This window comes from Phytophthora sojae (assembly GCF_000149755.1).
Source record: "Phytophthora sojae unplaced genomic scaffold PHYSOscaffold_3, whole genome shotgun sequence".
NCBI classification, from domain to species: Eukaryota; Oomycota; class Peronosporomycetes; order Peronosporales; family Peronosporaceae; genus Phytophthora; species Phytophthora sojae.
Window position 1 is genome coordinate 10,216,590 of NW_009258117.1, and position 23,833 is coordinate 10,240,422.

At 53.6% G+C, this 23,833-nt stretch overlaps 9 protein-coding genes across 9 annotated transcripts; 3 read left to right on the forward strand and 6 right to left on the reverse strand.

Moving 5' to 3' along the window:
• Window positions 1–211: 211 nt before the first annotated feature.
• PHYSODRAFT_558080 (hypothetical protein) lies at window positions 212–1,120 on the reverse strand (the record flags this gene model as incomplete). Its single annotated transcript, XM_009527021.1, has 6 exons — window positions 993–1,120; window positions 783–924; window positions 667–705; window positions 547–595; window positions 357–472; window positions 212–295 (listed from the first exon to the last, which is right to left on the reverse strand). The coding sequence occupies exons 1-6, from the start codon at window positions 1,091–1,093 to the stop codon at window positions 212–214; spliced, it is 531 nt and encodes a 176-aa protein (XP_009525316.1). The 5' UTR covers window positions 1,094–1,120.
• Window positions 1,121–4,625: 3,505 nt separating this feature from the next.
• PHYSODRAFT_249518 (hypothetical protein) lies at window positions 4,626–5,057 on the reverse strand (the record flags this gene model as incomplete). The annotated part of the gene is made up of 1 exon (XM_009527022.1): window positions 4,626–5,057. The coding sequence occupies one exon, from the start codon at window positions 5,055–5,057 to the stop codon at window positions 4,626–4,628; it is 432 nt and encodes a 143-aa protein (XP_009525317.1).
• A 244-nt stretch (window positions 5,058–5,301) lies between these two features.
• PHYSODRAFT_543126 (hypothetical protein) lies at window positions 5,302–6,304 on the reverse strand. The gene has a single exon (XM_009527023.1). It carries the CDS (start codon window positions 6,281–6,283, stop codon window positions 5,405–5,407), a length of 879 nt encoding a protein of 292 aa, XP_009525318.1. The 5' UTR covers window positions 6,284–6,304; the 3' UTR covers window positions 5,302–5,404.
• A 1,777-nt stretch (window positions 6,305–8,081) lies between these two features.
• On the reverse strand, window positions 8,082–10,243 carry PHYSODRAFT_249521 (hypothetical protein; the record flags this gene model as incomplete). Its single annotated transcript, XM_009527024.1, has 2 exons — window positions 8,082–8,974; window positions 9,649–10,243. The coding sequence occupies 2 exons, from the start codon at window positions 10,241–10,243 to the stop codon at window positions 8,082–8,084; spliced, it is 1,488 nt and encodes a 495-aa protein (XP_009525319.1).
• An 897-nt stretch (window positions 10,244–11,140) lies between these two features.
• PHYSODRAFT_558088 (hypothetical protein) lies at window positions 11,141–18,888 on the forward strand (the record flags this gene model as incomplete). Its single annotated transcript, XM_009527025.1, has 10 exons — window positions 11,141–11,510; window positions 11,551–11,590; window positions 11,755–12,710; window positions 12,772–13,115; window positions 13,185–13,586; window positions 13,651–13,778; window positions 13,845–14,049; window positions 14,114–15,352; window positions 15,412–15,996; window positions 16,105–18,888. The coding sequence occupies 10 exons, from the start codon at window positions 11,141–11,143 to the stop codon at window positions 18,559–18,561; spliced, it is 6,726 nt and encodes a 2,241-aa protein (XP_009525320.1). The 3' UTR covers window positions 18,562–18,888.
• A 131-nt stretch (window positions 18,889–19,019) lies between these two features.
• PHYSODRAFT_367734 (hypothetical protein) lies at window positions 19,020–20,435 on the reverse strand (the record flags this gene model as incomplete). Its single annotated transcript, XM_009527026.1, has 4 exons — window positions 19,020–19,292; window positions 19,356–19,416; window positions 19,484–20,282; window positions 20,333–20,435. Coding segments are annotated over 4 exons (1,236 nt in total), but the record flags the coding sequence as incomplete, so codon positions are not given.
• A 278-nt stretch (window positions 20,436–20,713) lies between these two features.
• Window positions 20,714–21,961, reverse strand: PHYSODRAFT_314163 (hypothetical protein; the record flags this gene model as incomplete). Its single annotated transcript, XM_009527027.1, has 5 exons — window positions 20,714–21,136; window positions 21,319–21,446; window positions 21,512–21,552; window positions 21,634–21,712; window positions 21,784–21,961. The coding sequence occupies 5 exons, from the start codon at window positions 21,959–21,961 to the stop codon at window positions 20,714–20,716; spliced, it is 849 nt and encodes a 282-aa protein (XP_009525322.1).
• Window positions 21,962–22,287: 326 nt separating this feature from the next.
• Window positions 22,288–22,641, forward strand: PHYSODRAFT_299801 (hypothetical protein; the record flags this gene model as incomplete). Its single annotated transcript, XM_009527028.1, has 1 exon — window positions 22,288–22,641. One exon carries the CDS (start codon window positions 22,288–22,290, stop codon window positions 22,639–22,641), a length of 354 nt encoding a protein of 117 aa, XP_009525323.1.
• A 609-nt stretch (window positions 22,642–23,250) lies between these two features.
• PHYSODRAFT_299802 (hypothetical protein) lies at window positions 23,251–23,763 on the forward strand (the record flags this gene model as incomplete). The annotated part of the gene is made up of 1 exon (XM_009527029.1): window positions 23,251–23,763. The coding sequence occupies one exon, from the start codon at window positions 23,251–23,253 to the stop codon at window positions 23,761–23,763; it is 513 nt and encodes a 170-aa protein (XP_009525324.1).
• Window positions 23,764–23,833: the final 70 nt, after the last annotated feature.

Here is a 23,833-nt window from a genome sequence, read left to right on the forward strand (position 1 = left end):
CTTCTCGCGGTTGTAGAACTTGCCCTTGGTGTCCACGAGGTAGAAGCCACGCGTGTTGGCCAGCTTCAGGATGATGTTGTTCTTGGTGTTGGGGTGCGCCGAAACGTACGATATCGGCACGTCAATCGGCGTTCCAAAGTCCTGAATCCAACACAAGGCAAATAAATTAATCGTGAGTGTCCACCACAACGGCACAGGAAATAAAAGTGTATCAGCATCTTACTCCGAAGAACTTGTGCGTCGTGAAACGAAGCTTGTCACCGCCCGCGACGACCGAAATACGCGCCACCGTTCGCTGCACACAACGAGTAAGAAATCTCACAATAATCGCAATCAACCTCTAACTCTTTGCGTACCCGCGCGTGGAAACCAATGAGACCGGCGAGAATAATGCTCATGCCGAAACCAATCGAGGAGCCAAAGTCGTCCGAGATGAACGAGAAGAACGTCGGCTCACCCAGCACAGGGTGCACTACAGCAATGAAAACCCAGCCATCAGATCAAACTTGCTCCACCTCAACCTCCATCAGACCTTCATGCACTCACTCTCCACCAGACTCTGCTCGTATCCCTTCAGCCACGACCAAAACGCGATCTGCACAGCAACAACACCTCCAGTCAGCTCTGCTTTCACCTACCGACACCATCAAACCCTCCGTAACTTACGTGGGCGAGCGATCCCGCCGACATGAGCCCAAAGTAGCCCTGTGCCACACAAAGTACAACAGTAATTAGCGCCTCCTTCCTCCTCTTCCTCGTCTCTGAAGACATCGCATCCCCACCTTGCGCGGGTACTCGTAGAGCAGGTCGCCGCCCTGCTGACCCTGGTGCTCCGGGTGGCTCTCCAGCACCTTGTCCCATAGTTTAGAGTTGGTCAGCTCTTCCTCTTCCTCCTCCTTCTTAGGCTTCTGCTCCGTCGGAGCGCTAGTGACACATCGGAAGCGACGGATTTAGGACGATTCTAAGCGTCAGAGAGCGGCAATTGCACGTACGTGGAGCTGAAGAAGCGGAGAACTTGGGCGGAGTCGCTGCGCGAGCCGCGGGCGAGCAGCTGGAGCCGCACGGACGGACGACGCAGCACACTGAGCAGCATGACGCACTGACTAATGGAGCTGCTCGAAGATGGGCCACAGGTTTGAAAGAGTGGTATGATCAATCTGGAACGGTCAGAAGGGCGGTCTAATTGTATATAGAGGAGCATAGTTTTTTCGTGTTTAAATTAGGACGTCTAGATTTAGAGACTGCTTTAGTGCAATCACTAGCGCTCTGGGCACCCGCTACGCGGGCGCTTTGGCCACGGGTTGCTGGAATAGCATAGCTTAAAAGTATATGCATCATTTTGATTTCCATAACAATAATGTGCGGATACAGTTGACACATATTCGTTGCTATAACTTCGTGTTTTAGTAGCAAATGAGTAGGAATACATTTGGTAATTTGCTTAATAGGAAAATGTATTCCTACTCATTTGCAAATGTCGCTCACGATGCAAAGTTGAGTACCTAAACATCGAGTGAGCTGAATATCGTTGCCGTTGTATCATTGATCACCCGTTTCTGCGAGGCGAGCTACATTGTCACGGCAGTGTAGTGACCTGCGTGTTTACTTACTTTGAAGTAATAACTAAAGTATTGAAACTATGATTGGGTGTGGTTTATACTGCGTTGCAAACTGGTAGCTGTCGTCGATACCGTACTCTAGTGTTGTTACTGAAAGACTGCAACTTTGCCAGCATGAATTTACGCGCTACATGTAGTAATGCTGGTTTGCGCGATAACAGTTCAAATAGACATAGCAAATTTAGCTCAACTCAATACGGATCGGTAGCGACTGTGCGTCTTCGATGGTTAGGTTGTTGTGTATCGTGCAAATGAAGCGTTTGGCGGGACCCCCGCTTGCCCCGCCAGCTGTCATAAGCAACCGGTATATTCGGTAAATTGAAGTGCTGCATGTTTGTATCGATGCTATGTATCTCTGGTAGTATCGACTATCGAGTTGCACAGAGCTGCAGAGTTCGCAACTTTGCGTGCCCGACGCCGCTGCTGCTGTAGTAGGCGCTAGCTTCTAGCAGTCAGCTTGAATCTTCTTGGTCGTATCTTCACCAAGACGCTTAACAGAACGAACGAATGCAGCAGCTTTGTGGTCACGACGATTTCAATACTTAAGTATCACGTTTGCGCCGAGGAACCTCTGCACCTCCAGTTCGCCTAGACTTCATACTGGATGCTAGATGCTTGAAGGTGAAATGAGCTCTAGCTAAACTCGAAAAATTATCACAAAATTATCACAACATATATATTATCACTGCCCCGCCAATAAAAATAAATAATTCCGGTCGCCATCGGTACATGATGCGGGACCCCGGGGTCCGGCCAATAGCTTCATATATATATTGCTCTAACGACAATGTCTACACTAAGCTGCATTATGTGCATGCTGCAGTAGTTTACGGTACACGTATCTAGGGTAGCAGCGCGCATTTTTGAAAGCTGCATGCGTTGCCAGTGTCACTACTATTCTACGCTTTGCCTACTCTGCATCTTTCATCTGGATTTATAACGCGTTATTGCTCTTGGTGCATGGCGTACAGTACTTAGTAACAGTAATTCGAAATTGCGCACGACCATGCTGTTGTGCACTGCGCGCAATTCGAGCAGCATTTTCTAAAATTGTTTTGTTGAAGCGCGAGAGTTAGGGCACCTGGGATATGATTGATTTTGATTTGAGTTGGAGTGCATTGTTGTCACTTGGCTGATGCGACTATCGTTCCTATGGAAGCGAGTGTCGGACTGCAGCAAGATCCTGTCATTAATCAGCTTAATAAAAAACATAAAAAGTCGTAAGTATGACTCCTCGATGCGCGCGCTGGTGATGCACCTGGGTTTACTTAATTCGACCAACTACTACGTAGTAGTAACTTAAGTTGAGCACGCGACTACTCAAATTAGTGTATTATAATGCTTGATTCCTGCAAATGAATACAGCTCGATTGCCAGCTTCACCACGCCACGTGCTGTTTATCAGTTAATCTATGTGCAGCGTTAGGTGGTCTAAATGCGTCGTTCGCACACATTCTTGGTGTATTAGAAGATGAACGCCTAATAAGCACCAGTCTACCCCTAATTCCGTACTGTATTCCCTCGACTGCCCTGAAGGTACCAGTTATCCCAACAGGCGGAACTCCCGAAACCGTAAAGTAGTTTATTTATGTATGGACATGTAGTACTCACTGTTGTGTGTGTCCGCTGCCGCTGCAGTTCGCCACTCGCTTCTCTACGCCAGGCGCCCTCCGCTCGCTGCCTCGGTCCGGCCGTCCGCCGCGCGCCAACTTTCAAATGGGGGATGTGATAATCACGCCCGCTAAAGTCCGACCGGCTCCGTGTAAGTCCGAATTTTAGCGTGATTGTGGCTATTTTTGTAATTTCGTAGATAGTTAAAAAGCCAGTTCCAGTCGACTTGATGAGTGAATAATGTATGTAATAAGGCTGCGGTAGCGTAGTCTAATTGACAGGTCTAGGCTGTAGGGCCGGAAACCGTGACGCGATGACCGACAGACAGGATACTCGGTTATAGGACGGAGAATTTCCAGATCCACGGTCTCAGGATATGAGGCGACGACCTCGCGAAGTTCCGGTGGCCAAGCCCTCAGCCGTGCAGAGCTACGTGTAAGACATCGAGAACCTCACAGCTTAAAGTTGCATCTTTAACCAGGAGATACAAAATCTTATCGGTATTGGCGACGAAAATGGCAGGCCGCAGGTGTTGTTGCGTCGCGAGGAGCGCGAAGGTCCGCGTCGCTGGCTGCCGAATGAGCGCAAGCCTGGAGCGTCCAAGCACTCGGCGCTGAACCAGCAGGCCGACGTCATGAAGATCAAGTGCGGAAGTTCTGGGCATGACAGTGCTATGCTTTGCCAGGTTGATATTCTCATGGACGTTCGATCGACAGGGTCGATACGAACGAGTACTGCGCCGAGGCGGAAGTGGACAAGCTCAACGCGCTGGAAGAAGAGGTGGGTGCTAGGAATTCCAGGCTCGACAGTGTCGGTATTGACGCCGCAGCTGTGTCCAGGTTGCGATCCTTGAAAGCGAGGTCGGTGCTTTTCTCAAGACTGCGGAGTTCCTTACGATTTTGCTCGTGGAAATGGACACTGAGTCACTGTTTGCTGCTTGTCGTCGTGTAGATGGAGAAGTTCGTCGAGGAGTTTTACGTGGCGGCAGCCATGTTTTCCACCCAAGCAACGGCTCAGAAGGCGTACGTAGCAACGTATCCAGCACTCCAAAGAAGCTTCACATCTTAGACTCACCAACACCTCATCGTCTTCTCAGCCTTCTCGCCCGCCTGCAACGTGCAACCAGCACGCCTCGAGAACCATGAACAGCGTAGCAGCCTCGTGACCTTCTTGTTTAAAATATTAGAGCACGCGGTGTTTTCCAGGCAGCCTGGCCCACCTTAAATTAACCCCGTGCTAATCGAGCTGCAAGTGAGTTGCGTCGGCCCGCATCGTACATCCTTTCCCTCTTCCTTCTCCTTCTTCTTCTTCTTCCTCTATCCGAGTGTCGATTCTACATTTTACATTGTTCTCCTTCCGAGCACCCACTCCGTATCTCTCTCTCTTCTTTCCCAACTAGAAAATATCTGGCGGCGGTGGCGGCAAGAAGGACCCTTGGCCTCGCGGCTGGCTCTGCTGCACCACGTACTGCAGCCGGTAGTTGGTGATGCGCAGCTGCTTGACCTGCGACTGCAGCTCCTCGATCACGAGCTGCTGCGTCTCCGCCTGGTGGCGGTACGTGTCCACCTCGCCCAGCGCCGCCTTGAGCAGGCGGTTCTGGTGCTCGGCGGCCTCGAGCCGCGTCTGCATCTCGCGCATCTCGCTCTGCCACTGCTGCAGCTGCCGCTCCTGCTCGTGCACGCGCCGCTCGTTCTCCTCATGCAGCCGCCGCAGCTCCAGTTGCAGCTGCGTCGTGTGCGCGTGCGCGTGCTCGGCGTGCGCCTGGGACGCGCCGCGTTCCTGCAGCTTGAGCGCGTTCAGGCGCTCGATGGTGGCGTCGAAGTCCATGGGAAGGCAGTCAAGCGTCGCTGCTGTGCCGTGGTCGCCTTGCTTCTTTGCAGTGCAGTGCGCGCTTCTGTATGTACTGGACCCACCTCAAGGTCATGTCTCTGACTACATGTACAGTAAGAGTTGACGTACTTAGACAAGTGTATCGAAAACACGAAATCATACGTAATAATGTGTGTGGAACACGATGTCTTTCTTTCGACTAACTTGATGATGGCTACACGCGACCAAGCGAAGCGACTTTGCTGGAAGATCACGTCCAATTTATACTGTGGTTATCGTACATTTGTGCGAGTGGGTTTTGTTTCTCTAGCTAGCGGGTTGGTGTAGGTAGGTAGTGTACATGGTCAGATGTCGTCGTAACTGCGAGGCTGTGCGGCGGTGAGCGCGGTGGTGAACGTTTCGGGCCGCAGCAGGCCGATCTGCACGACCTCCTCGTCGTCGTCCGAGGACGAGACGGTGATGCACGTGTCGTCGCTGTCCTCGCTGGAGCGGTGCAGGTGCTTGACCCGCTGCATCTCGCTGTGGAGCTGCTTCTTGGTGTACACCACGAGCCACCACATGCCCAGCACCGTGAACACGGTGCCCCCTACTCCGATCACCATGCGATGCCGGAACGACGCCTCCCTGAGCTCCACGGCGTCGTCGTCGCTGCCTCCAACTAAGTTCTTGCTGTGGTGCCCGAGGTACGCCCACAGAACGGCGTAGGGCAGACCCCCCACCGCGGAGGAGACTGCGAACCTGTAGGTCGAGATGCCCGCGACCGCCAGTCCGTAGCACTTGACGAGGTGCGGCACGTTAGCCACCTGGATCAGCAGCAGCGGCTTCCAACTGGAGCTCTGCAGCACCGTGGCCAGCGCCGCGAACGCCGGGAAGTTGCTCTGCATGTACGAGTTGATCCGGTCCTTGCCCAAGTGTTTGGCCGCCAGGAAGGCGATCAACTGGCCGATGGTCTTGCCCACCACGCACAGCAGCGTGCCCGTGACGATGCCGAACATGGAGCCCGCGAGGATCTCGAAGCCTGGGGACGGGATGCAGAGTGGGATGCCCACGGCCAGGATGAGCGGCAGCAGCATGGCCCCCATGGTCGGGTTGGCCTGGATCCAGGCCATAGTGCTGGCAATGTAGAGCTTCACGGGCACCATAGTGAGCAGCACGTAGGTCGCTGCGCAGAGGAGCGTCGTCCACGTCGCCGTCTTGAGCCATCGCCTCCGGGTCTCGGACATTCGCGTGGGGCACCAGCACCCCATGGTTTTCGTCGACAGGAAGAAGGGTAGGGTGGTCTGTGGTTGGTCGACTAAAGCTGGGGAATAAGGCTGCGCTAGCTCCAGGATAAGACGGTGGGCCCCCCGAAGCGCGAATGCTAAAGCTGGACCGCAGACCTGGTGATGGCTTGGAGACCGGTTCCGAAGTGCTTGGTGCTCGACAGTTGAGCTCGCCGCGACTGTCGTGTGACACGCTATGAATAGGAGGGTTTCTGCACAACGTGTGCAAAGGCAGCGGGAGACCTAAAAACCATCTCATACGGGGTCTCTATATCTACGTACAACGATTTGCATTCACTTTAGTTATCCTATACTTAATTGGTAATCCCATACTAATATGCCTGTTTATAGCGATTAGTTGGTTCTACGGCGTAGTCTATAATATTCATAATTGCAGGTGTATTATTTGTTTGCCGCGCTACGCTACAAACAGGGGATTACGCATGGACCGCACGAGGAACTGCCAAAACGCGCCCCCTCTTGCCGTAGACTTGGAGAGGGCACAGCTCAGCAGCTATCCATGCATCGTCGAAAATCCAGGACTATTGAAGGATCGGCCGAGGTGCAGCAGATATCAGCGTGTGCTACAGGGCACGGGACAAGGCAGCGAGGCCGGCAAGAGGATTGCTCCCGCAATGGTTTTGTCATAAGGAGAGAAATATGGACCCGTCGTTAATAGCGTTCTTCCTCAATAAGACGAGAATAGATGCTGGTAAAGGAGAAGGAGAAGCTCTGTCCCACTCAGCACTCCCACAACGAGGCAATTTCGGATGCAAAATGCTAAGCCAGTCTCTGTGGATCGCTCGTCGCCACTGCACTGCTGTAGCGTTTGACGCGTGCATGCAATGCTAAGCAGACGCCCACTTCAGGCTTTGGCAAAATACTCTATTTTTCACCTCGCTTAAAATACGCACGTTTTGGAAATACAAGTCGAAATAGTACTCACACTGTAGTATTTTCCCAATCGCGCGCGGTCATTCACCTACATTTTGCCAGATTACTCCGCGCTCGAGGCATCGCACAGCCAGCCACCCCGCCGAAAATGGCCGTGAGCAAGGTGCCAGGTTGAAAGGCATCACATTTTCCACCTGAGATCGAAGAGCAATATCCAGCGTTAGTCGCCACGATTGCCGCTGTTGGAGACAACCGTGGCTGCTTGGAGTCATCGTCCGCAAATCCACTTGTCGGCGATCGTAGGGGCATCTGAAATGGGTTGATGATGATCAACTCGAGGCGCGTGACTCAGCTGCGCCCTGGTTGAAGCTCAGGTCTGTATTGAAATACATTTTCAGCTTCGGAAAGCTACCAACTACATGTATTAATACTACACGAGATCATCTATCCATGAAGGGGGAATGAAGACGACCTGCACGCGGTAAGTTACCGCCGGTAACCTGGCGTTCCTACAGTATCGCCCCGTCGGCGAGGACACCACAGGAAAGCAAACACGGGACTTCCGCCGAGATTACGACAGTCGCAGTGCTCTCAGATTTGCACAATGGGCGTAAGCACACTGCGCCGCTCGTAAGCAGTGTGCGACCAGCGCGACCTCGGCGCTCAACGGTTGGTCCACACCAAACAATTGAACGCGTCAAGTGCAGCAATTGAACGCTGCGTCTAACGAACGATTCTGGACGCAGAGCTCCTCGCAAAGTCTGCTCGTTGAAGTTGTCGGACTAAAAATTGTGAAACATTGCATTGCACTAATAAAGAGCGGCGCTGCGGCCCACGTTATTGAGGTCACGCTAACACCGTGCGCTCAAGCCCAGACGTGCTGCGTGGGCGTCGATGGACGCACGCACTGCGACGAGCTCTTGGCACTGGCGGGCGTGGAGGCGTCGATCTCGATGGACAGCAGCAGTCCCTCTTCGCTGCTGCTGCGGCACTCGCGCTTCTGCAGCTCGCGCAGCTGCCGCTTGGTGTACACCACGAGGCACGTGATGGCCAAGACGGTGAGCGAGACGCCCGTGACGACCATGACCATGCGACTGGTGGTCATCTTGGTTTCGCCCGTGAGGATGGCGGCGATGTCGGTCGCCTGCTCACCAATGTACGCCCACAGCACGGCGTGCGGGACGTTGCCAATGGCCGAGGACACGGCGAAGCGCGCCACGGACACGTGGGTGATGGCCAAGCTGTAGATCTTGACGATGTTGGGGATGCTCGAGAGCTGGTACAGCAGCACGGGCTTCCAGCTCGGACTGTTGAGCACCTCGGAGAAGGCGCGGAAGGTCGGAAACTTGGTGCGCAGGTAGCCGCCGATCATCTCCTTGCCCATGGCGCGCCCCAGCAGGAACGCCAGCGTCGAGCCGCCGGTCTTGCCCACGGTGATGACCAGCACCGCATGGGGCACGCCGAAGAGCGAGCCGGCCACCATCTCCAGCGCCGTGGCCGGCAGACAGAGCGGCACGGCCACCCAGAAGACGAGGATGAAGGCCAGCGTGCCCAGCACCAGGTGCGCCTCCACCCACGCCGTGACGGCCATGAGGTACTCGTGCACGGGCAGCAGAGACAGCAGCAGCACGGCGCTCGTGACCAGGAGCCCTAGGGCCGCCAGACGCAGCCACAAGTGCCACTTGGGGCGGGCCACGTACCGGTCCACGCTGTCCACCGCGCTGTAGTTGACGACCGATGGAGACATCCGCCCTATGCCTGCCATGCGTCCACAAACAGAACCTGAGTTTAGCTGACCTCGAGTCCTGAGGTCCAGTCTGAACTTGTGACGTCATGTGTACCGGAAAAAGGGTACAGGATCCGTCAAATGACCACTTCAACGTGGAGTGTAGCCATCAATCATAAGTTGGGATAAAGTACTTTACGTCTTCACCTACGACAGGACCGGTATCTACAAGTCCAGGCGAACGAACCTAAACCTGCGTTCGCGCGGTCGGACAAGCTGAAGAAACGGTGCGTAGCCAGCAGGACGAAGTAGACCTCCGGTGTGCTCAACCAGCACTGTAGCACGGATGAGCAGAAATCCAGGAAGAGTTTGTATGCATTGGCCTCCCACTTCGTGTCGTTGCCATCGACTTCACCAGCCGAAAATCCTCGCCCGATCTCGTTCAGAACGATAAACACCGGCCCGAGATCTATCACCAGGTTATAGACAAATGTTCATCCATTGACGGAGTTGGGCGTGCTGAGGTAATCCGGCAACTCATCCGGCACCTCCAACTGAGCAATTACGGCCCTTGCCAGCGCTGTGTTCATGATCTCGTCAAGCGCCACCTCTAAGAGTGTAGCTTTCCCGTCCAAAGCATCGACGAACAGCGCATGATCGATGTCCACCACAATCGTCCGGCAAGCACATAACGAACTTTGAAAACCTTGAGGAGCGAGAACTGCCTCTGGCCACCGTTGAATGTATTGCCTTCCAAACTCGCTCTTCTCGTTATCCGCCAGTGCGATTGGCCACGCATCGTCTCGGTAATTGAAGTTAGCGCCGATGAACGTTGACTTGTGCGCCGCGCAGAGTTGCGTTACAGCTTGCTCGAGCTTGTAGCTATTCAGTGAACTTGGGGTCTCGACAGCTAGCGGCTGCGTTAAAGTTGGCTGAGGTTGTTGTGGCATCTTCACCAGCACGTGCACGGGGCCGTTGCCCGCCACAAGTTCTGCATCCGATACTTCGACCTGCATGTCCTTCTCTGACAAGCCGTAGGCGCGGAGCGGCACCGACCCAATTTTCAACTTTATCATGCCAGAAGTATCGCTCACACCACTAACGACGCCGTTCACCGTCTGCCACGAGCCTTCCGTCGTCTTGGCCAGGAAGAGCTGTAGATCCGCGGCGTCACATTGGATGCCAATAGGGTGCTTGGCCTTGATCGCATCCTTCAGGAGAGCTACCGTCGTCCACTTTTCAATGATTATACAGCCTGCGTCCGCTTCCCCTACGACCCAGTAGTTTAGTAGAGCTACCATTTTTACTCTTCGCGGCAGGTTTGGGAATGCAAACGCAGATTGCAGAGTACAGATTGACGTATTCGTCATGAGAAGAAGGTTTGGTTTGTATCAAGTTTGAATCTGTCGCTGTATCAAGTATAATCAAGTACAGATCTAACGCAGTCAGCTGATCAGCGTCTTTCATCTTCTTGTTGCCGTTAAAATGTTGTGACCAACCTCAATGGGCAGAGTGACACCCAGTTAACTGGGTTAAAAATCGTGAGACATCAGTCCCATGGCAGTTTTGAAGCTCTCTTAGGTGAAGTAGGTCCGAGACGCAGTCTGCTGGAAATGCTAACACAGTCTTCAGGCCGCTCACCTTTTCACCATCGCGGTCTTCACACCAAAATGGCTACACCATTCACTTCTTGACGGCTTCAACGTACATGTAGCCATCTTGCAACTCTCATCCGCACTGCAGACCGAATTCCAGGCTTTCGTCAGGTAGAATATGACTACGGCTTTAGTTGGGCACTTGGCTTGCCCGTGTATTGTGGTGGCGACCCGTCGCGATGGCGTAAAAGTCAGTTTGGCCTGTAGCGGTCGCCATGCTGGCGTGAATGTATCTACCCTCTTTGAGCCGTTGATCAACCACTCCTGCCATGGCGAAGGCGAAGGATGAGGACGAAGAGGAGCTGCGAGAGGAGGCTCTGGCCGAGTGGGTCTCTCGCGGTCGAACAGCGCAGGACTTCACCATGCAGAAGATGATCAGTACGGCGATTGGTACATAGACCCTTTACCCTGCTCTATTAACTAAACATTAGCCATCTTTGTGTTGAAATTCCAGAGCTGTGGGAAGAAGAAGACGCCGGCAATGAAGAAGAAGACGAGGAGGGGGATCTGGAGGACAAGCAGGAGCTCATGAGGGGCTACCAGATGATCGGACCTTTGGTTGACCAGGCCAAAGACGCAGCTCGCCACTATAAAGAAGTCGCGATGGTGGAGGGGAAGAAGGCGCTGGCCACGGCCTGGAAGTACGCGGAGCTGCCTCCTCTCCGCGACCGTCGACTGCTCCGGCAGCATGTAGTTCATGTGCACGAGATGGATGCGGAGACGATGAAGTATTCAAGAATCCACGACCGAGTAAGAGAAGAGCTGGACGACGCTCAGCAGATGGAGGAGGAGCTGCACTTCGGTCTCAAGAAGAGGAACAAGCGCCACGCTCCACTGCTGAACCGGTTCCAGGAGCTCAAGACCGAAGCGGACAGAGCGCAGCGTGAGCAGATGATGGAGGCGATTGAGCAGCGTCGGCGAGAAAGAATCGACAAGGCGATGGAAGAGAAGAGGCGGCAGGCGGAGGAGAAGGAGAAGAAGGCGGAGCGGCTCGTGGCTCAGCGTCGACAGCGGAACATGAAGTTCTGGCAGAAGCAGCTCGTGGAGGCGCGAGAGTTTGCAGAGCAGCAGACGTTCGAGCAGGAGCGGAAGGAGGAGTTTGAACGGAAGGTGGAGGAGATGCAGGAGGAGATGCGAATGGTCGAGGAGGAGGAGAGTTTGGACGCCAAGAGAGCGTTCGAGCGGCTGCAGACGACGTCTTCAATTGGAGTTTTTGATACAGCTTATGAACCAGGGGAATGGAACTCGGCGATTGAAGGCGGACACCGGACGGGTCTAGACGAGCACACGGTTGGAATCTCCACTACTCGTGGGTTTATCATTGAGAACGAGAAGAAACGGATCGAGTTACTCGAGATTCAGTCCAAAGTGACGATGTTGCGCGAGAAATTGGAGCAAGTGGAGCAGGCCAAGACGAATCTGGGGCTGGATATGAGAACGATTCTCGAACGGAAAGACCATTTACTACAGGAAATTAAGCAAGTCCGGGCGGAGCAGGATGATCTGAACGACGTGCTGGCAGGACCGCCACGGAGAGACCCGTCGGAGCGCGAGAAGCAGCAGTTCCACACGTTGGTGACGCGCAGAGCTGCCTACATGAAGCAGCTCAAAGACCTGGACTCGCGTATCGCGAATATTCAGAAACGAACTGAAATTGTTCATCGATCCGAGGCCTCATTCCTGCCGATGCTGAAGCAAGCCGAAGAGAAACTGGCTGAAGTTCAGGCTCAAGTGGGTGCTATTGAGAAGGAACGACATGAACTGCCCGTGGTGGTAGGCAAAGCCATCTTCCAGCCTGAAGGTGAGGGCACAGAGTCAATGCCCGTTCAAGTCACCAAGCCTTTTATTGATCCGACGAAGCTACTGAACCAAGTGACTATGGAGAGCAAGTTTGAGATTCTGAAAATTGCCGTGGCGCCTGTGAACGAACACTACAAGAAGTCGAAGACTCACGCGATCGAGGCGTGGAAGGTCAACGAGTTTCGGTCGCTTGCGGAGCAAGAGCAGGACAGCGCCAAAGCTCGACTGGTCAAAGTGCGAGACCGCTACGTAGAGCTTCAAAACACCGCACTTCGAAGTGATATTGTGCACGCCATTCAGAAATTCCATGTAAGTACTGCACCACTCAACGCTATCAACTAGGTCCTAATGGTTGTTTATCTGGCTACAGCAAGATGACAACAAACTGCGCCGGTGTATTTTCCCTTTGAAAGGCTCGATCGAGTGGTGGAGCCACCAAGTGCCTAAGAAATCCATGGGGCTGGCATACTCTGTTGAAACCAACTCGATTATTCTGGCGGAGGGGGAGACCACGGGGAAAATTACGGGCTGCATTCATCTTCCGAAGCGCTGCTTCTATACGATTCAAATGAGCGTCGGCATCCAGAGAGTTGGTGCTGAAATCGACGGATCTGATGCTGATCTAGACCTGGACAAGCTCACAGAGGACTGGAAGCTGTACATTGGACCAGAAACGGACTCGTTACAGCATCATACCTTCCGAGACCTTGGCGGAAAGGTTCGTTTTGTTCGTATCTACATACTGAATAGCTTACAGCCTCGTACTGACATTATGCGTATGATACAGATCTTGCGGACGGGAGATTTGACCTTTGAATTTTCAGGTTATCGGCTCTGTTTCTGCTTGGAGGTCACTCACAAAGGGATCACTGACCCCAAGCGTAAGACTCTTCGGTATGTTTTGAGTAACGCGGCTAGATATGAAGAGCGTCTGGAGGATTTTCGAGAAGAAGAAAACCGCGTACGACTTCTCCAGAAGGAGAAACACTTTGTGTCGGAGCTGGTGAAGACGATGCGCATGCAGTCGAAGAAAACGAGTAGCCAGCGAGCGACAGAGCTGCTGCTGGAGCTCATCCAGGTGGAGAGAAGCAAGACGAAAATGTGGGACTCCACGCTGTTCCATGGACATTTCCAGAGATTCAAGCGAGCCGAGTACGTGAACATGCTGCGAGGGGAGATTAAGAAGGAGGTAAGTTATATATTTTCTTGGTCTTACTACAGGCTGAGCTCACCGATCCTTATTATTTTATTAGATCGCAGTTCAAATCGACCACAGTATTGCTCTTCGTCAAGGTCGAGTTAGTGAGAGTGAGCTGTTGGCTGCCGGTACTCCAGTGGTTATCGATAATTCTGTGCAGGGCAAGAGGAAAGAGATATCACGGTGGGTCTCGTATTTGCTTAGGTTGCTTGCTGTGGTACCTATTCTAACGTGGGTGCATAACAACAGAGTGGACTTTCAAGCTCGGAAATCTGCGCTAATGGAGCCAAAGCGGCTGGCTGTGCAGAAGTTCTTGGGGGATTTTTGCAGCTTCAAATCGCTCATTGTTGGCAGGGGGAATTCTCTCACGGGGTCTTACCGAAAAGAGACCATGATTGTTGGCGTTCGATACGAGTGGCGGGAAGCGCGAATGAAGCTTCATGTTATGCACAAGGTACGATCACAGTCAAATTTATGGACATATATCTTCATATTGAGTTTTTTTTTCATGATTGCAGCTTTGTGGACCTTCGAGCAGTGTTGTGGATACAACTGAGATGAATTTATCTGTCAAGACGGAGTGGTTTCAACTGGACAATGCAAACGCCGTTTTCTTGGCGAGTTCATGTGCCAGGATACTCCGAAGATGGCGGCGAGAGGAAGCAGAAGCCCGCGTTCTTGTAGTCGCCAAGGACGCAAAGATCGAGCAGTTGCAACAAGAGACGCAGAAGAACATCCAGGAGGAGAACGATGCCGCTATCCGAGAGGCAAAAGAGGACGAGATTCTCTCCCAGCAGATGCAACAGGAGCTGGCTCGCAGAGAGAAACTCTTCTACGCGGACGCTATCCGACTGACGACGTACAACGAGGCTGTCTCCTCCCAGATCGACTTCCAAGTGCAGCGCAAGCTCAACGTGCTGCAACAAACTTCGAAATCTCCCATCAATATCACGCCTATCGTCCACGAAGTGAAAGAAAACTTTGCAAAACAATTCGTCCAAGGAAAGCTCGCGTTGGTAAAGAAAACGTGGGAGCGGAAGACCAAGCGCGTCAGCAGCAAACGCACTAAGGCGTGGAAAGAGCGCGAGTTCCGCATCCGCCAGGAGCAAGAGTTGGTGAAGGAGGTCAATGAATCCAACGAGGGCGATCTGGCAGCTCTAAAGTCTAATCAGGAGCAGCGAGCGAGGGAAGAAATGCTGCGGATCCCGAACTTTCAAGCTGCGATCGAGCAGGCTTTCGACTGCGAACATCTCGAGTTGAAAGCGTGGGGAACCAAGTACGACTTTGGTTTAAAGTGCAAGAAATGCGGGAAAGAAATGTCCAAATCGTGCGACGACCCCAACCACGCCAGAGGTGGGCACGTTGAACTGGATGAAGACGTTCGGATCCACCGCGCTCAAGTGACCAGCGGCGCTGCGTTTCGCTTCGAAAGTGCAGACCATCTTCATAAAGTGGAGAACGAGCGTCTTCGACTCGAGAAAGAGGCGCGGTCGATTGAGCAGGAGGAGGCGATGCTGTACGACCGCGTGGATCCCAAGTCCATTGACGATTTCAACTATCGCCATGGAATTAACCGAGGAATTCTGCTAGAAAATGCAGATAGCTCCGACCCGTTGTACCCTCGGTTGGTTCAGGACATTCATCGAGCTTCGCACCAAGATGAAATTTTGTTTCACGGAAGACTGCGGAATTTTAACTTTCGCATCCAGCAGATTTTCAAACAGCACGCCGAGTGTACACGAAGGCTGGAAATGCAGGTAAGATGGCTACATTGCAGACACGGAGATGGCTACATCCTAACCCGTGTGAATTGTAGCGCGCTTTTCTGGAGAATGCGAACCAGGAGAATGAGACGGTGTTGAAGAAGCTTCCTCTGATCGGAGCGGATCACGCTCGAGCCGTGACGTTAATCGAGGAAGATGCGGCGGTTTTGAAGAGGCTTGAGGAAGCAAAAGTGGCGCTGATTGCAGCTCAAAAAGAGCGAGAGGCTGCGTACTACGCTATTGAAGGTGTCGAGGAAGAGGCTGAGTTCTCCGAGTTTCACGCTCCCGCTCTGATCAAAAGCAGCGACGAAATGAGCGCAATTTTTAAGCGAATCCAGGCAGAATTCGACTTTGTCAAACAGCAACTTGGCACTGCGAAGGAGCGACTAAACAAAGCTGAGGGCGAGCGAAGTAAGGTCGATTCGCTGATGAATCGACTGTACTGTCGCACGCAGAACTCGGTACTGCGCACCAGATACGGCTTTGTGAAGGTTAAATACTACCGAACCGAGGACAATTGCGTGGTGGTGAGCCCTCTGCACTGGGAGGCGACACTGTTCATCCCTATGGACGAGATTCTAGCGTACGAAGCCATGTACCGAGAAGATGAGGGCTCTGCCATGGCGGAAGAAGACGAAGTCGCTCATGAATTCATCCGCGTAGAGCGGGAGATGGAGTTGGCTGAGCGGAAGAAAATGGAGATTGAAGACGAGCAGATACGAGGGATCGTGGCGTGGAGAACGAAGAAAGAGAAGGAGGAAGTTCTCCTGACTGAAACAATTTGTCAGGATGAATTAGAGCTGCAATTTAACTACGAGATGGAAGGACGAAAGAGAAGTATCGAGTCCGCTCGTAAGGAAGCTCTACATCTTCAACGACGTGGTCGTGTGTACCCTCCTCGAATTCGTCGACCGCTTACCCAACGTCCCAGTCGGTTCGATACTAAAAGAGTCACGCGAGCAAGTGAAAAGCGGTTGGCAATGGCCACGATCGAGCAGCAATTACTTGCCAAGGAGAAGAAGCTACGAAATGAGAGCTTGCGCGAGCGGAACACTATCAGTGTCAACTCCCTGGCGCGTGAAGTTTACGGCGAGCTACTGGCAGATATAGTCAATGAGCTTTGTGCGGAGAAGATTCACCAGGGAAAACACGAAGCGGACGAGCTCCTCCGCTCCAAATGCAGTGCAGTTATCGTCGCTACAGATCAAGAGATCGCTCCTAGCGGTGCTTTAGTCGCTCCGTTATTGGGTCTCGATCGACTGTGGGTCTCCAGGAAGCAGAAGTACACTATATTGTACTCCACTTGGCGTCAGGAGTACGCGAAACTCCAGCTTGTTCGGGACGAGATGGCACGGCGTGAGGAGCTGCGTCGACTCGCAGAAGAAGAGCGACTTCGCCTGGAAGCTCGACGTAAGGAGATGCTGGCGGAAGAGCGGTTATGCCGTACGTTTTACCTGGAAGAGATCGTCTTGTACATGCAGGAGCGGAAGGCCATGGCCAACGCGGAGATGGAGATGAGGGAGTACCTCCGCCAGCTCGAACTCGAGGCCATGAAGACAAAGTACTCGAAAATGGTCGAGGATCGGAATCGAGTAAACGATAAAGCCGCGCGTAGACTTGAGATCAAACTCGGCAAGAACGAGCAGCATCGGCTGCACCGCGAGTGGCGGCAGATCAAGATCGAGGACGAGTTGTCCATGCAGATCCGAGAGAAAGAGATCGCTGACGCACTGGCTGAAGCCTTGGAGCGGCAGTTCGACAAGTATCTAGCGGATCAGTTGGCGCAGGGCAAACTCTCAGCCGAACTGGAGGCCAGTCGCATAGCAGAAAGGCTGCGCGAAGCTCAGCAGGTTGCGATGGAGAAGCGCAGAGCGTTCGAGGCCAAAATGGTGCAGGAACGGATGATCGCGACGGTGGAGACCTTCTACGCTCTCTCTAGAGCCGAGGTGGAGTGGATGGATGCCGTTGAAAGAGCCAAGTTTTGGCAGCGAAGAGCTCCTCCGTTGGAGGAAAACTTGAGAAAAATGGAGCCTGAGCTCAAGAGAATTCAGGAAGAACGTGAACGTGTTGTGAATGACGCCAAATCCAAGCGAGAGTACGCAGATAAGTGCAAAAAGCGGATTGCAGAAGCTGATATTTCTCTGTCTCGGGCGATTCAGGAGAAGGAGAAGGCCATGCTGAAGTACAAACGAGTGCACAAGTTGAACGCCACGATCGACTCTGAAGTGCTGCACGGTCGGGTCCAGCGCTTCCGAACGGTTTACTTACGGGACCGACTGCACGTCCAGTACTTCGCTCTGTTGACGTATTCCATCATCCGACGCGCTCTTGTCGAGTGCAGCGAGCGCGAGATTACTCGACTGCAAGAGCAGATTAAGAAGCTGGAGCAAGAGCGACTTTTCAAGAGCAAGGAGGTGAGTGTGTTGCAGAGGAAACGACGACGAGCGCTGCGTATGCGGCTGCGGCGCGCCGAGCTGAACAAATTGATGTTCGGCCACTCGCGCCGTCGCCTGCTGAAGGAAATGTTTCAACGGTGGACGAAGCTCTGGTCGGAGCGTAACCGAGTGCGTGCGTCCTTCAAGCTCAAGCACGAGATGCTGCTGCAGAAGCAAAAGCTCACGATGACTACCAGTTCCCCGCTATTGAAACAGCAAAGCCTGGTACGCGAGAATAAGCCCGCAGCTGATATCCCTACTCGATTATCAACCATGCACGACCACCAGCGTCGACTACTGCAGTGTCGCCTGTGTCGGCAGAAGTACTCGGAAGAGCAGAACAACCGCTACTCATGCACGTATCACCCTGGTACCTACGAATTTGCGTGCGTCCGAACGTGTGAGACCCGTCGGAACGCGTCGTCAGGCCCTGCCGCAGTGCCTGCCTCCTGTATGATGCACCGAGCCAAGCGCTGGCTGTGCTGTGACGAGACGGAGGAAGGTCGCTACGGCAGTTCAGGCTGCGCCAGGAGGTTCCACTTACCTGCACGCAACAACCCGGAGCTGGAACAGCTCGTGGACACCAAGACAGCTCAAGAACAGACGATTCTTGATCAAGTTAACCAACAGCTACTGGAACTGCGCGAGCGCGACGTGGTGGGGAAGATGAAGTTCGCGACCAAGTCCGTCGTCACCAAGATGGAGCAGGAGCTGGCCAAGCAGCGAGCCACTGCCGCCAGGTTCCACACGCTCGACCGTCGCAGTTAAGCTGTAACTCAATTCAGAGCCTCTTGGACCAGTCTCTGCAGGTATTCCGTGGCCACTCCGCAGTCGTCTGCCAGGCGTTCAAACGGACTGCGACCTGAAGTTTCCCTGCTGGTAGGTGAGTGCTGGGGTTTGATGAATTTGGTGAAGCGGTGGACCAGCGAGCGCTTCTCCGGTGAAGTTTGACTGGACGGGGAGATCTCGGCTGAAGTCTCGACTCCAGTGACTTCTTGGGGGAGAATCACCATCTCCGGGTATCGGTACGAGTACTCGACGGCAAGATTGACGATCGATCTCGCGTCTTCCGGCTCGATGGCGCGTTGAAGCTCCAGACTTTGCCACAATCTTGGGAAGTCTCGGAACGCGGGACTGTTCGCGTATCCGCTGATGAACGGGTGGGTCAAGGCTTCATCAGACGTCAGTCGACGGTCCGGATCGCGGTTTAGCGTTCGCTTGATGAAGTCGCGACACACGGGTGAGAATCGGTTGGGCATTGGAGGCAACGTGTCCTGGCAGATGGCCTCTTCCAAGCCGAAGAATCCGTCGTCCACTGTGAACGGGTACGATCCCGTAGCGAGGGAGAACAAGGTGATACCGAGAGACCAGACGTCACTCACGCACGTATACTGAGCCCCGGAGATGCGCTCAGGCGCCATGTACATCATGGTTCCCGTGAAGTCGGAGAAGAACGAGTTGGACTTGGCCAACGTCCCTGCCAACCCGAAGTCCGCCACCTGCACACAAAAAGTGTTAGGTAGAATTTAAAGAGTTTTGGTGGGTATGAACCATATCTGTACCTTGAACTCGCCGTGTCGATTCATGAGGATGTTGGCTGGTTTGATGTCCCGATGAACCATTCTGTACCAGCAACAAAACGTAGTTTCATCAGGTCTGGTAACAACTTTCAAGTATTTTACTCGCGTACCTTTGGCTGTGCATGTGGTCGAGCGCTGTGATACAGCAGAACGCGGCGTGCCTTAGTACTTCCTCCGACACTGTAATATTTGCATCCAGTAGGTCCTGCACACTGCCCATGTCCATAAATTCCATCACAACAGAGACCGCACACCTAGCTGGCTTGAGGAAGGCGCCGTAGAATGTGACGAGGTACGGGCAGAGCGAGTTGCGGCCTCGCAGCCCAGCCAGGAACCTCTGCTTCAGCGCATCTGAGCCGCTGGACTGAGGAGCTTCAGTGTCAATCGGAGCGAGGTTGTCGTGGAGGGCGTGGAGTTCGCGCTTGACCATGTGCCGGTCTTCTTCCTGGTAGACCACGACCTCCTTCACAGCGACCAGCTTCAGCGTTGGCAAGTACAGCGACAAGTAGACTGTCCCTCCTGCTCCTTTGCCGAGTTTCTTGACTCTTTTGGTGCGTTTCCCCAGCTCTTCGGGTCCGTCGTGAGCCACCTCATTGAATTCCGCGGCTTCGGGGGAATTCATGCTCAGAGTGATGCTAGAAGCTCGACGCGGACGGGTGACCGGGGCCGTTTGAGCTGCAGAGAAGACGAATGAAGGCTTATCCTGGACGCGATCGTCAGCGAATAGGACGCTCTTGCGCCGTGGTCCGCAGTCCGTCTTGGGCTCTTCATGCATCAGCATCATGGGGATCGGAGGCTTCTCGAGTTTCTCTAGGGACAAGTGCAGGTTCATCTTGCGCTTGCCCTGCGGGGGTCCGAAGGTTTGAGGCGAAGTAATGACGGGGCTTGGCTCACGAACCTGAAGCTCGTCTTCATCGTCGGGGATCGTGAACAGTGTGGGCTTCCGCTTCTGACGGAACTGACGCGCTTGATGAGCTGCGAAGGCCGCAGCGCGCACACTTGCGTGGACGTTGGGGCTGGCGATTCCGTGGACGGAGCCGACGCGGTCTCGCCCGTTGAACTCACGGCTGCCGACCCCGTAGCCTTTTCCATTCCGGACAGGGAACGAGGAAGCCGTAGCGAGCATGATAAAGGTTGGAGATTATCTTCTGCTTGGGGCTAGACCCACCCTTCGACCTTGATCCCTAACGTACTAAACTTGGTGCTGTTTGCAGTCCACGAACAATGAAGAGTGAAGGGCTGAAGCCGATAGCTGGGCGCTAGATAAGAAGACGAGGCCAGTTGACACAGACGCGTTTGTGCTCACCATTCACTATTTTTACAAATTTGATATCAAAAACTTAGCTGCTTATTGCTGGTTCTAGAGCGAATCGGTTCATGTAACTCGATAACGCTAGTTTCTGGACGCTGCGGTTACCTGCTGGGTCACTCCACGAGAGATTGTGGACCAGCGCCTCCATACTCTGTTTGAGTGCGTCGTCTCCGACATTCTCCGTCAGCTGGACGAGGTAGACGACGCCACTGTGCCTCAAATGGCCCCTGGGACGTCTCGTGTCCAGCTCACAGATGAGCAGAAGACAACAGGCTTGGTCGCAGCACAAATTACACAGCAGGTCCGCCAGGGCGATGCCGAATTTTGCGGTCTCGGGGTTTGTTGCAGCTTGAAGGAAGAGTGTCAAAGTTGCAGAGAGTTTGTCTTGAGTCGCTGATACTCTTGAGGTGTCGAGTGCAGCGACGTTGGCGAGGATTTCCGCTGCCAACTCCTGCCAGTACGGGGGTGCAGCCTAGTAATGCAGTAGGTTAGAGGGGTAATTATTGCCAAGGGGGTAGTGGAGGGTACCTCGTTGTCGGACAGCAGGATCTCCCACATGCTCTGCACGAAGTCGGTGGGCAGTTCTCCCTGACTGAAGTCCGAGCCGCAGAGGTTCCGGCAGCATTCGAGAACGAGGCTCGCGTAGTCGCTGATCTGTGTTGGGAGCGTACTCAGCACGTGGAAGAGCGTGACCAGAACCTCCAGCTCGAGCATCTCGGCTGCGATCTCGGCGTCGATGCTTGCATGACACAGCGCGACCACTTACAAGGTAATCCTTTGGTTAGTCGCAATTGTTGATGCACGCGTCATACACATTCGTCCTTACACGTAAACTGCAGCGAGTCATGCACTTCGTACTCTTCCCACCTACGCGACACCAGTCGGCCAGTCTCCTCTTGGTCTGTTTCTCATCAATATCCACTGCAAACCAGAAATGACCCGACGTACTTTGCTCCGAAGACCTCAGACATGTTCCACGCGTAGTTCATCGTGGCCTGTTCTTCTAGAATGCGGGCCAAATGATCCACTAGATCAACGATAACAAAGTATAGATTATACCCAAGCCTGAAGTTCTGGAGTAAAATTCGCCCAACGTACCGATGGCCGTGACGCCGTCGGCCTTCCGAAACTCCTCTCGGTCTTCTGCATCCACGAGCCGCATAGCCAGCTCCGCCAGCGCGTTCCTCATGGATTCGCTGTCTTTTCCCTGTCTAAAGCATTCCAGTGGAGTGGCAATGGGCCCATCTGACCGTCGAGTCTTTCGCTGCGAGGTCATTGGCAATTGACGAGACGGTAGACTAGACGGGTCGCTCGTAGTGTTCTACGGGTGTAACAGCCCACACACTAAGCTTCCTAACTATAGCAGGTGATCAAGTTGAAGTCGGTCCTGTACGTTGGCAACTTCCTCACGTCCATGTGTACCCAAGACGATACAGTCCTGATGTATCTGCACCATGGGCCCGTAGACCTCGAAGGGGGGGGGGGGGGGTATCGCCACTGCAGCCATGTGAATGATGTTCCGGTACTGCATCAACGCACCTCCAGGGGGCTCCCTCACTTCTGAATTGTCACTGTCTACGAGACATCTACCTTTAGCCGACGATGTCGCCCCCTGCTGCCCTCAACACACTGCAGAATCAAGTGAGCGAGGAGAACCGATGTAAATATTCGAGCAAGCGCTGCGACTTCCCTCGGTCTTTCAAGCGGAACGGCGAGCTGCATCGCTTCTGCGACTACCACCGCATGAAGGCCAACATCAACCAGCGTCGGGTCGACCAGAGGCGAAAGGCTCAGCGAGCGTTGGGCATTTCCAGCCCGACTTCAGCTCAAGACCCACAACTAATGGCGCTTCCGGACGTGACGTGGTATGAAGACTTGGACCCGCAGGACCTCGAGTACCTCGACCGCTTGCTGTCGAGCGAAGAAGAGCAAATAGCGGCCGAAGCGGAGCCGTAGAAAGAAAGCTACATAAGAACATTGCAATGAATATATCAAGTGTTGGGCCCTGCGTGCATCATCGGAATGACCGTTTTGGTTGACGAGGGCCACGCGAGAAGCTATAGCATAGTATTAGTAGGATATCAGATATTAATTAACGTGAGTGGTGGACGAAAGATCTCCGGTTTTCGAGGCTGCGAATCGTACTCAATCGGCCATTTTGAAAGTGTCGGGGCATGTGTAGTGGACTATCCGACCCCAATTCAGTGGCCAGGAGACTCGAAGTGCGCCAATTGGGTTCACTCTGACACTACTAGCTAGCTCCCAGGATTTTGTAAGACTAGAAACCAAAGGACTTCGTAGTAATGACGCAATTTAGCGGATTCTTGAGGATCTCTTCGTGGTCGATTGACCCTATTACGCCTCTGGATAATCAACGGCCACAACAAAGTGACCCATTCGCCTCACCGAATCAACTGTGGTGATCAGCAAAACGGCTCACGTGTTCTTCCGATGGTCTCAGCTGACCAACTTCACAATCAAAGTCGATTCTTCCCAGCCAAGCCTGCCAGCCTCCCACAACCAACGCCTTATCATCCACGCGTACTCTTCCATATCCAACACCCAATGAACCCGTCAGCTCCAGCAACTAACAGCGACCTAAGTGTCGGCTACTACCACGACCTAGTCGAATTGGACGCCGACTTCCACGCATCCCTTCTTCAAGAAGAACGTCGGTGCCGATACCCGAGCAAGCGCTGTGAGATGCCGCGAGCGATCAAGCACAACGGCGAGATGCACCGCTTCTGCGACGTCCACCGCGACCGAGCGAACCTGAACCAGCGCCGACTCGAAGCGAGACGGAAGCGCGAGATGCTGGAGCTGGAGCACGCGAACGCGTCTCGGAAGCGAAGTTGCTCGTCGCCAGAGCGAGAAAGCACAACGGAAGTGGAGAATCAGACAGAGAAGCAGCGGTGGTCCGAGCCCTGCGAGTCTTCGTCGCCTCTTCACTCCGTCTTGGCACAAGACGAGCTCAACTTTCTGAGCCAACTGCTCACGCAGAACAGCTTGGAGGATTTACCCATAGATAACATGGCCGGACAAGCCAACAACGCGTCGGACAGCGGGTTCGCGTGCTGATAAAACCTGCCAAAACCCGTTAACGAACCACAACAGCGCTAGGTCCAAGCGAGCAAGTAGCATTTTATTA